The 12,294-nt window shown below is 38.3% G+C and overlaps 1 protein-coding gene across 1 annotated transcript in view; it reads left to right on the top strand.

Moving 5' to 3' along the window:
- The window catches only part of LOC133233786 (cell surface glycoprotein CD200 receptor 1), a 64,007-nt gene extending 56,468 nt beyond the window's left edge, over positions 1-7,539 (top strand). Inside the window, exon 9 of the mRNA XM_061393941.1 lies at positions 6,974-7,539. Within this exon, the coding sequence (XP_061249925.1) occupies positions 6,974-7,023 (50 nt within the window). The 3' untranslated portion in view covers positions 7,024-7,539. The remainder of the gene's footprint in view (positions 1-6,973) is intronic.
- Positions 7,540-12,294: the final 4,755 nt, after the last annotated feature.

The following is a 12,294-nucleotide window of genomic DNA, read 5'->3' as shown; positions in this document are numbered from 1 at the left end:
TTTTTTTCTGTTCTGATTTACAGCATCTCCAGAAGTAACACTACTTTAGAGGAAGAATAAAACTTCAGTGTGCAAAGGTTGCAGGGAAGCCAGCTTGCACAGATTTTCTAAGCCCCAGAAGATTGCATCACTGAGCATGAATCTAGGATTAACAGGGCAGTGACTGTCCAGAACACATGCCACTGGGCAGGCAACATTGTATATTATGTGACCTGCTTTATTTTACATTTGAACAGGAGCAAGAGTCTAACCATAGGTGAGCAGGCTTGCAGTAACTGGTCTAATTATCTTAACTTCTTCCCAAACAAGTGTCATCACCTATTGACATACTTGGTTATCACCTCAGGAAATTCTAATTGACTTACATTGAATTTTTTCATTCTGTCTTATTTCCTCTTTCAAGTTTTCCTTTGCCTTCTGTCTTATTATTGGCCTGAGGTAGATTTTCTCAGATCAAATTCACTCTATTTTTTTTTATCTCTTTATTGGTTCGTAGTCCATTCTGACAGTGCATTTTAAGTATTAGGTTGTTGTGTCACCACTTAATTTTCTTTTTGATTATGTCTAATCAGATTTTTAACCTACCCACTGAGATATGATTCCAATAATTGTATTTTTCTTTTTAAAAAGTTTAGTTCTTTCATTTTATTTCCTTTTTCCTCTTTTCTTTTTTAACCATGTTAATCACATGTTATTTTCCATAGCGGAAAACCATAGTGGTTTTCACACTGTCTCATTATTTCTAGTTATCGTGTTGCCAATTCTGGTGGTTGCTGTAATAGAAAAACAGAATTATAGAAGAGGTAGTGACCATTAAATGGTAAATGGGAGTGAGAAGAATTTAGAGAGTACTTTGTACAGGGGATAAAATTTGAATGAGGTCTGAAGGATAGACTGAACTTTAAAAAGTTAATTAGGCTGACAAAGTAAAAGAGGGCATTTTATTTTATTTATCAATAACAGCAATAGTTGATTTACAGTGTGCTAGTTAGTATCTGCTGCTCATCAAAGTGATCCAGTTATATATACACATATATCCACTTTTTTATAGATTTTGTTACCATAAAGGCTATTACAGAGTACTGAATAGAGTTCCCTGTGCTATACAGTAGGTTCTTATTAGTTATCTATTTTATATATCGTAGTCCGTATATGTCAATTCCAATCTCCCAATTTATCCCTCCACTTGCCCTTCCCCCCTTGCATTCAGTCGCTCACTCATGTCTAACTCTTTGTGATCCTATGGATTGTAGCCTGCTAGGCCCCTCTGTTCGTGGGATTTCCCAGGCAAGAATACTGGAGTGGGTTGCCACTTCTTATTCTAGGGATCTTCCCAACCCAGGGATTGAACCTGTGTCTCTTGTGTCTCCTGCATTGGCAGGAGGATTCTTTACCACTGAGCCACCAGGGAAGCCCCATCCCTTCACCCACGGTAACTGTAAGTTTGTTTTCTATATATGTTACTGTATTTCTGTCTTGTAAATAGGTTCATTTGTACCGTTTTTTAGATTCCACATATAAGTGAGATCATATGATATTTGTCTTTCTCTATCTGACTACTCAGTATGACAATCTCTGGGTCCATTCATGGCACTGCATATGACATTATTTTTATCTTTTTTTATGGCTCAGTGATTGGACTGCAAGGAGATCCAACCAGTCCATTCGAAAGGAGATCAGTCCTGGGTGTTCTTTGGAAGGACTGATGCTGAAGCTCCAATATCTTGGCTACCTCATGCCAAGAGTTGACTCATTGGAAAAGACTCTGATGCTGGGAGGGATTGCGGGCAGAAGAAAAAGGGGACAACAGAGGATGAGATGGCTGGATGGCATCACTGACTCCATGGGCGTGAGTCTGAGTGAACTCCGGGAGTTGGTGATGGACAGGGAGGCCTGGCGTGCTGCAATTCGTGGGGTCGCAAAGAGTCGGACATGACTGAGCGACAACTGAACTGAACTTATATTCCATTGTATATATGTACCACATCTTCTTTATCCATTCCTCCATTTATGGGCTTCAATGTCCTGGCTATGGTAAGTAGTCCTGCAATGAACATTTTTGAACTTTGGTTTTCTCTGAATATATGCCCAGGAATGGAACTGCAGGATCATATCATAGCTTTATTTTTACTTTTTAAAAGAACCTCCATACTCTTCTCCATAGTGGCTGTGCCAATTTACATTCTCACCAACAGTGTAGGAGAGTTCCCTTTTCTCCACATCCTCTCCAGCATTTACTGTTGGTAGATTTTGTGGTGATGGCCATTCTGACTGGTGTGAGGTGCTACCTCATTATAGTTTTGACTTACTTTTCTCTGATAACTAGTGATGCTGTGCATCTTTTCATATGTCTCTTGGCCATCTGTCTTCTTTGGAGAAATGTCTATTTAGATCTTCTGCCCACTTTTTAATTGGACTGTTTGGGTGTTTTGATATTGAGCTGCATGAGCTGTTTGTATATTTTGGATATTAATCCCTTGTCAGTCACTTCATTTGCAAATATTTTCTCCCACTCTGAGGGTTGTCTTTTCATTCTGTTCATGGTTTCCTTGTTGTGCAGAAGCTTTTAAACTTAATTAGGTCCCACTTGTTTATTTTTGTTATTCTGGGAGGTGGATCAAAAGAGATATTGCTTGTGATTTATGTCACAGAGTGTTTTGCTTTTGCAAAGACTGTTTTGCCTATGCAAAGAAAGAAGTGGAGATGATTTGTTTGGAATTAATATGTTTTACAGATGAGTTGGAAACACAGATTCAAAGGAAATTAGAATGGGATTCAGATTTTGAAGTCTTCTTCTTATAAGCAATGAATCAAATTTTTCTAGACAAAGATGTTGAGTTGGATAGAGAAGCAACCACAAGATAGAATCTGGGAAACACCACATTTTCAGGAATGGTCCAAAGAACAGAATCTAATAAAAGACGCAGAGTGGAGTCCATGGGGAAGGAAAATCAGTGGAAACCAATGAAAGAGTTTGAGGGAGGAAGGGGCAAAAATGTCAAATTCCTTCAAGATGTCAGGTAGAATAAAAATTTTAAATGTGCTTTGAATTAATCACTGGATCATTGATGACTGTCATAAAAGTAATGGGGAAGGCTATAAAAAGTGCTCTCCGGGCAGTTTTTGATTATATATATATATTTTAAAAAAACCTTATTGTGAATCATATCAGGAAATATCCCCAAATATCTTACTGAGGCTCTTTTTCTATAATATCATAATATTAAGTAGCACATTGGTCAAGGAGTTTTTTTTTTTTTATCAGAATGCTGACATTTGATGTCTTATTTGCAGAACCCTTTCCAAAGAACTCTCATGGAACATTCGGGTAAAATTTCACTAGAAAATTCTTATATTTCTTAGAGAAAAGCAAAATACCTGATTTTTTCCAGATTCCTTTGCTACTTTGAGCAAAAAAGAATTATTAACATCAATAATACACTATAGATTAACCTGACTTGTCAATAAGGAATGTACTTTAAAGATATTACTTGTAATTAAAGTTCTTGAGCCTCCAGCTTACTCCACCCCTTGGACTCAGCCTTAAGGTTCTCTTTCCTTCTGGGCAGTCTGACTATTGTGGGATCCATTGCTTTCTGGAAGTTTACTGGATGCAACTTATCTGTTAGTTAATCAAAATGGACTTTACATTCAAAGTTTATTTATTCAAATAGGAAATTCATAGGCAGCAAAATTTATGGTCCTTCTATGCTACCTCGGTAGTCCTTGTATTCAATACTAATGGCACTGGTAAAAACAACTACTAAAACAAACTAGTAGCAACAGCAGCAACCAACAACAAACAGCAATAATTGTCACTATTTGAATGTTTACTACTCCGCCAGGCACTGTACCATATGCCGCACATATCACTTAAACTATTACTTTTCTTATTAACAAGGACAGAAATATATATTGGAAGCAACCGATCATTTATGTGAAAAGCTTTTATGTCTTTTATGCGTGCATTTTTGGATATGTCAAGGTATAGCAGTGAATTAACACATAAAAAAAAGGAATATATTTTATTCCTTTTAATAAAAAATATAACACAACACATAATAAAAAAAAAAAAAAGGTTTTTCTTTAAAAGTGTAAATAGCTTTTTATCACAATTGCTTTGCCAACTAGAATTGGTAAAAGAGGAACAACAAGTACTAAATCAAATTACAAGGACTTCCCTGGTGGTCCAGGAGTTACGAATCCACCTGCCAATGGATGGCACATGAGTTTGATCCCTGGTCTGGGAAGATCCAACATGCTGCAGGGCAACTAGGCCCCTGCAACACAGCTACTGAGCCCCAGCTCTAGAACTTGGCAGCTGCAACTACTGAAGCTCGAGCACCCTAGAGCTCATGCTGCACGATAAGCAAAGCCACCACAGTGTGAAGGCCGAGCACCACAGCTGGCATACCCACCACTTGCTGCAACTAGAAAAAGCCCACGTGCGCAGCAGTGAAGACCCAGAGCAGCCAAAAAATACAAATAAACAAATCAGATTATTTTTTTCTTTTTCCTACATTTCCTGACTCCCTAATGTTTTTGACACACACATAGATAAAAGAACGTTTTGATATTTGGCAAAACTAATACAATTATGTAAAGTTTAAAAATAAAATAAAAATTAAAAAAAAATGTAAAAAAAAAAGGAAAAAGAAAAAAAAAAGAAGAACAGTCTTTGAGCTTTCAAGCTTGTTTTAGCTTAGCTCTAATTGAAATGTGGTCCTAGGAGCCCTTGCAGGAGGTCCTCAAGGTAGGTTCTATTTTCATAATAATACTAATATGTTTGCTTTTTGCACTTACATTCTCTTGCATTCATTTTCGAGATGCTACATGGCATATGTTGATATTGTTGCCTTGATGGCTTATGGAGTAAGTACTTATGTATTATTAGTGTGTGTGTTTCTAAATTTTCCTATGGCAAATTCTTTGGGATCCTCAACAATTTTTAAGGGTAGAAAGACACATTGAAACTAAAAAGCCCAAGAATTACTGTTTTAGATGAAAGAAAATATGAATTAGGACCACTTATTATTGAATTAGTCTTAATTTGGGGGAATAAAACTTTAGAAAATTATATAAAATTATAAGATATTATCAAATGTGAAAAAGTAATGAAAATTCGTGAGCTGTATCATTTGGCTTACCTAAATTGACTATAAATTACTGAATTAACTATAAATTCCTAGCTGCGGGTCTCTTTCATTTTCTAGAGTTATAACAAGGTTCTGGTGGTTAAGACTCAGACTCTTAAGCTGCAGAGCTTCCTCTCTTTCTTTGTTTTTGTCTTGTTTTGTCAATAAATATATATATTTTGCCCATCTTCTTTAAAATTAACACAAGCCTAACTTTGGTTTTTGTTGACTACTAACAAACACACTCTCTAGCCTTGATAACCAACCTTTTGGACAAACACCATGTGGTTAGCCCAAACAGTCAGTCTGTGGTATTTTGTTACTGATGCCATAGCAGACTAGTACTCTATGGGACTTGGTCTAAAATGCCTTAAATATGAGTTATTTTTGATGTAAATGCTTTCAATTATTAGCCTAAATAAATATTTGTTGAAGTATTCTACTTATCCCACTTAGTATTCTTACCTTCCCAAATCAAATTGTTTACTATATCTTTTTCTCTTTTTTTTTTTTCAAGTATCCTGTTTTTCAAGATACCTTTCTAAGTCAATTCTGCCAAATATGGTATAAGTCAGCATTAACATATACTGTGGAAATATTTATCAGAGGTTCCTAGGACATACAATTTTCTCTTTAGTTATTTTAAAAATAATATATTTTATTTTATTTTGGTGAAATGTCCTTTTTATAGGACATTCAGGCAATACAGAAAATGTAACTGCTTCAAATTCCACCACTCAAAACAACCACTCTTAACATTAGCTGAACAGTTTTCTATGAATATGTGTAAAAAGAAGGAAAGACAAATTATTGTATGAAAATTATTTCATATGAGCATGTTATCTTAAATAAAAATTATTACATTTATTGTTACTTTATTTTAAGCTGGCAAAAGGGGCAGATGTAATTACTGAATGTGAGATAGAAATGTCCCTACCATATACAAATGTGAATGTGAACTATGATATTTGAGTGATAATGCTGCATCATTGTTTGTTCATCAATCACAACAAATGTACCACTCTGGTAGGGATGATGAGGGCGGCTACATACACGTGGAAGTAGGGGACAAACAGAAACCGTTTGAGCTGTAAAGTCGCTTTCAGTCGTGTCCGACTCTGTGTGACCCCATAGACAGCAGCCCACCAGGCTCCTCTGTCCCTGGGATTCTCCAGGCAAGAACACTGGAGTGGGTTGCCATTTCCTTCTCCAATGCATGAAAGTGAAAAGTGAAAGTGAAGGCGCTCAGTCATGTCCAACTCTTCGTGACCCCATGGACTGCAGCCCACCAGGCTCCTCTGTCCATGAGATTTTCCCAGGCAAGGATACTGGATTGGGTTGCCATTTCCTTCTTCAATATATATTTTTACATGTTGAAGATTAAAACACTTGTGTTCTTTATAAATAATTCTCTCATGTTTAAACTATATATTTAAATGGATTTATTGTTCATCACAAATCATGATTTAAAATTTTTATTTATTTATTTATTTTTGTTATTGGGATATATATGGCAGAAAGAGAAGAACTAAAGAGCCTCTTGATAAAAGTGAAAGAGGAGAGTGAAAAAGTTGGCTTAAAGCTCAACATTCAGAAAATTAAGATAGTGGCATCCGATCCCATCACTTCATGGCAAATAGATGGGGAAACAATAGAAACAGTGAGAGACTTTATTTTCTTGGGCTCCAAAATCACTGCAGATGGTGACTGCAGCCATGAAATTAAAAGATGGCTGCTCCTTGGAAGAAAAATTATGACCAACCTAGACAGCATATTAAAAAGCAGAGACATTACTTTGCCAACAAGGGTTTGTCTAATCAAAGCTAAGTTTTTTCCAGTGGTCATGTACAGATGTGAGAGTTCAACTATAAAGAAAACTGAGTGCTGAAGAATTTTTAACTGTGGTGTTGGATAAGACTCTTGAGAGTCCCTTGGATTGCAAGATCCAATCAGTCAATCCTAAAGGAAATCAGTTCTGAATATTCATTGGAAAGACTGATGCTGAGGCTGAAACTCCAATACTTTGGCCACCTGATGCAAAGAATGGACTCATTTGAAAGACCCTGATGCTGGGAAAGATTGAAGGCAGGAGAAGGGGATGACAGAGGATGAGATGGTTGGATGGCATCACCAATTCGATGGACATGAGTTTAAGTAAGCACTGGGAGTTGGTGATGGACAGGGAAACCTGGCGTGCTGCAGTCCATGGGGTTGCAAAGAGTTGGACCCAACTGAAAGACTGAACTGAACTGAACTATCTAGTGCTTTTGTTGTATGTTTTACAACTGAAGAAGTATGAGAGGAAAGATTAAAAAAATGAGTGCTTGTATCTGTTTTTAAATTCTCTCCTGTCCTCTTTGGTTTTGATCTACAGGTAAGATGAGATAAAACCTATTGTAACTCATTCTAATCCAGAGTGTGTCTGTCTCTCTGTTATGCCACTCATTGAATGTGTAGTTGGATCTATTATCTTACAGTGTAACCATGGAGTTATTAGCACCACTAGTTTTCATTCCAAGGAAAAAAAAGATGAAAAAAAAACCCTCCCAGAAGCAAAATAAAATAAGACAGAGTAACAAAGTCTTACTCATAGTCATAACCACTTAGAGACTTCTGATAAAGTAAAATATTGCTAAAATGTTAGAACAGATACAGAAACTGTAGCATTTTCAACATAATCAACCACATTGCCTGTGGTTCAGATGTGAAATAAGCAAAAAACAGTTTCTTCTGAGCCCTGATGTTTATGACGGCCACAATTGACCACACCGTGAAAACCTAATGCTTGGTTTGTGTGTGTATGGTATATTTGCATTCACGTTTAATACTATTGACACAATGTTTGTATCAGTGGTGGAAATGTTTGTGATAAGAATCAACCTGAACAGGAAATTCATGTGAGTAACTATTTCAGTGCTAAATAGGCACTTTAGAAAGACAGTGGAGAAGGCAATGGCACCCCACTCCAGTACTCTTGCCTGGAAAATCCCATGGGCGGAGGAGCCTGGTAGGCTGCAGTCCATGGGGTTGCTAAGAGTTGGACATGGCTGAATGACTTCACTTTCACTTTTCATTTTCATGTATTGGAGAAGGAAATGGCAACCCCCTCCAGTGTTCTTGCCTGGAGAATCCCAGGGACGGGGGAGCCTGGTGGGCTGCCGTCTATGGGTTTGCACAGAGTTGGACACGACGGAAGCGACTTAGCAGCAGCAGCAGCAGAAAGGCAGTAGAAGAGAAAGATGAGAAAGACTGCCCAGAGAATTGGGGGGAGAAGTGCAATGAGGTAAGCTGGCTATGGAGGGTGATGGAAAAACTGGAGCCCAAGGTATGTCCAAGCAGAAGCAGCTTAAGCCATGCCGATGAAAGGCTGTAAGGTCTCCACAAGTGACCTTGAAAGTGAACAGATTTTTGCACATAGCTTACCACCAATGTAAACAAAAAGGTCTGACTTCTGAGAATAAAGTCAGTATGTGGGATATAACATATTTAGTTGCTAAATTATGTCCAACTTTTTTGTGACCTCATGGACAATAGCCCGCCAAGCTCCTCTGTCCATGGATTTCCCAGGCAAGAACACTGGAGTGGGTTGCCATTTTCTTCCCCAAAGGATCTTTCCAACCCAGGGATCTAACCCATGTCTCCTGCATTGCAAGCAGATTCTTTACTGCTGAGCTACCAGGGAAGCCATGATACATTAATAACATATACAGGATGTAATTATTATAAGAAAGTGTTAGTCACTAAGTCGTGTCTGACTCTTTGTGATCCCATGGACTGTAGCTCTCCAGGCTCTTCTGTCCATGGGATTTTCCCAGGCAAGAGTACTGGAGTGGGGTGCCATTGCCTTCTCCGCACTAGTCACTAATGAAATACAAATCAAAACCAAATGAGATATCACTTAACACCCACTAGGATCCTACTACTACTACTGCTGAAATGAAAAATAGGTGTAGGCAAGATTATAGAGGAACTGGAACTCATATATTACTAGTAGAAATGTACAATTGTGAAGTTGCTGTTAACAGCAAATTGGTGAGTCTTCAATAAGTTACACACAGAGAGGGAGACAGAGACAGTAGAAAAGGAGGATGCTGAGCTCAGCTTCCCCACGAACAAATCAGAAATACAATTATATGTGGAACAATTATTACTGAAAACAACATGGAAACTGTCAGAAAGGCTCTTCTATAACCAGCACTGTAAAGAAAGATCCACAACCAGTACTATAAAGAAAGATCCACATGAAGTTAGTTAGAAAGAGAGGAGACGCCATCAGGTCAGAACCCAAACCTTAGCAGGAAAACAAAAGAGAAGGGGGATGTCATGGGCTCAGGGATCCTCCCTGGAAGGAGCAAGGACTTTAAGGTGCCCCAGCACAAGGGTCCAACACCGGTAAGACGAGTCTTTTTAGCTGTTTTGAAAACCAGTGGGACTTACTAGAGAGATGAAGGAAACCAAGATAACACTCTTTTTTTAAAAAATTATTTAACTGGAGGATAATTACTTTACAGTATTGTGATGGTTCCCACCATCATTCATGTGTGATTGTCCATAGATCAGCATGAATCAGCCTTAGGTATACATGTGTCCCCTTCATCCCCAAACCCCTCCAACTCCCCTCCCTCCCATACCACCCCTACAAGTTGTTACAGAGCACTGGCTTTGGGTGCTCTGCCTCATACATCAAACTCTCACTGGTTATCTGTTTTACATACGGTAATTTATATGTTTCAATGCTATTCTCTCAAATCATCCTACCCTCTCCTTCTCCCACTGAGTCCAAAATTCTGTTCTTTATGTCTGTGTCTCCTTTGCTGCCCTGCATGTAGGATCATCAGTACCATCTTTCTAAACTCCATACATATGCATTAATATGTGGTATTTGTCTTTCTCTTTCTGACTTATTTCACTCTGTATAATAGGCTCTAGGTTCATCTACCTCATAATTGACTCAAATGTGTTCCTTTTTATAGCTCAGTAATATTACATTGTGTGTATGTATTATAACACTCTTGAAGAGCATTGCACATGCTTGCTTACTCCCAGGAACAACATACAAGAAACAGATAGCAAACTGCCTGGGGCTCTGGCCAGTTTGCCAGAGAAGCCCTTGTGTACACCCAGCCACACTGGGTGCCAGCTTTATCCCCTCTTGCTCTGGCACTGCTCTCCATTGTGAAGGCTGTCCTTACCAAGAAAAGTGTGTACACTTAGAGGAAACAGAACCAGCTCAGACCCAACCCTGCTTCAGACAAGGGTGGAGGCAACCTTTACCAGCACACAAGTTCCTGCCCACATTTACGGGGAGCTAAACTAGTTCCCTGGATGTCATCACCAACTCGATGGACATGAGTTTGAGTGAACTCCGGGAGTTGGTGATGGACAGGGAGGCCTGGCGTGCTGCAATTCATGGGGTCACAAAGTAGGACACGACTGAGCAACTGAACTGAACTGAACTGAAGTGAACTGAAACTAGTTCCATGGTAGACACTAATATTTTCAGCAGGAGCAAAATCAGCTCAGTAGTGTGGCTCTAAACCCTCTGACCTGACTCAAGTCTCTAACCAAGGAATGCACAATGGGGAAAACATGACCCAGCACAGACATGAAGTCACTAGTCCCCGGGTCCCTTCCACTATCCCAACCAAGGCAGAGAGTGCCCTCACACACTTGGGGAGAAACCCAACTCGTCAGAGCTTCTGTTCTGAACCCTTGAGCCTTGCCCCTGGTTTGCACCCTATCTGCCCACTCAGATAGGGCGGTGACTTCCATTAGGCACAGGAGAAGCTCACATCTGGCTCTGGCTCTACTCCTCCACCTCCAGCCTTACATCCCACCAAAGTGATGGTTGCCAGGACACCTTGGGGATACATGTGATCCATGCTCACTTCAGTTCCAGCTATCTCACAAAAACCACCAGGCACACACAGGCGGCATTGGGTGGTAATGCTCCCACCCAAGAACATCCCTTTAAGATAAGGTAGGTAACTGTTTCACCTAATTTCATAGAGACAGAGAAAGTTAAACAAAATAAGAAGACAGAGGACTATATTTCAAAATAAAGGACATGGAAAAAAGCCCTGAAAAAACCTAGTGAAACAGAGATAAATAATTTACCAGATAAAAGCATTGAAGCACTAGTAATAAAAATGACAACTGAACTTAGGAAAAGAATAGATGAATACAGTGAGAATTTTAACAAAGAACTAGAAAATGTAAAAAAGAACCAGTCACAGCTGAAGAATGCAATAACTGAAATAAAAATTACACTAAAAAGAATTAAGAGCAGATTAGATGATAGAGAAGAATGCACAAGCAATGTGGAAGACAGAAAAATGAAAATCACCCAATCAGAGCACCAAATAGAAAAACAAATTAAAAGATAAATTTCAAGAGAGGTCTCAGACAAAATCAATCATACTAACATTTGCATTATAGGGTTCCCAGAAGGAGAAGAGAGGAAAGTGTTGCAAATATATTTGGTGAAATTATGGCTGAAAGCTTCCTGAAATTGAAGAAATTCCCAAACAAAATGAACCCAAAGGGATCCACATCAATTATGACCACTTTGACCAGTGTGAGCTGATAACTCACTGTAGTTTTGATTTGCATTTCTCAAATAATTAGTTATGTTGAGCATCTTTTCATGTGCTTTTTGGCTATCTGTGAATCTTTGGAGAAATGTTTATTTAGGCCTTTTACCCATTTTTTTAAATTGGGTTATTTGTTTTTTTGTTATTGAGTTGTATGAGCTGTTTGCATATTTTGGAAGTTAAGTCCTCATGAGTTGCATCATTTGCAAATATTTTCTCCCAATCTGTAGGTTGTCTTTTCACTTTGTTTATGGTTTCCTTTGCTGTGAAAAAGGTTATAAGTTTGATTAGATCCCATTTGTTTATTTTTGTTTTTATTTCTATTGTATTGAAAACTGACCTAAGAAAACATTGGTATGATTTAAAACATATCATATTAAAACGGCAAAGTTAAAGACAAAGACAGAATTTTAAAGGCAGCAAGGGACATACAAAGAGTCACAAATAAAGGAGCCCCTATAAGGATCATCGAAAAAGCAAGAGAGTTCCAGAAAAACATCTATTTCTGCTTTATTGACTATGCCAAAGCCTTTGACTATGTGGATCACAATAAACTGTGGAAAATT

This window comes from Bos javanicus, chromosome 1 (genome assembly GCF_032452875.1).
Source record: "Bos javanicus breed banteng chromosome 1, ARS-OSU_banteng_1.0, whole genome shotgun sequence".
NCBI classification, from domain to species: Eukaryota; Metazoa; Chordata; class Mammalia; order Artiodactyla; family Bovidae; genus Bos; species Bos javanicus.
This window is presented reverse-complemented; position numbering and strand designations above follow the sequence as displayed.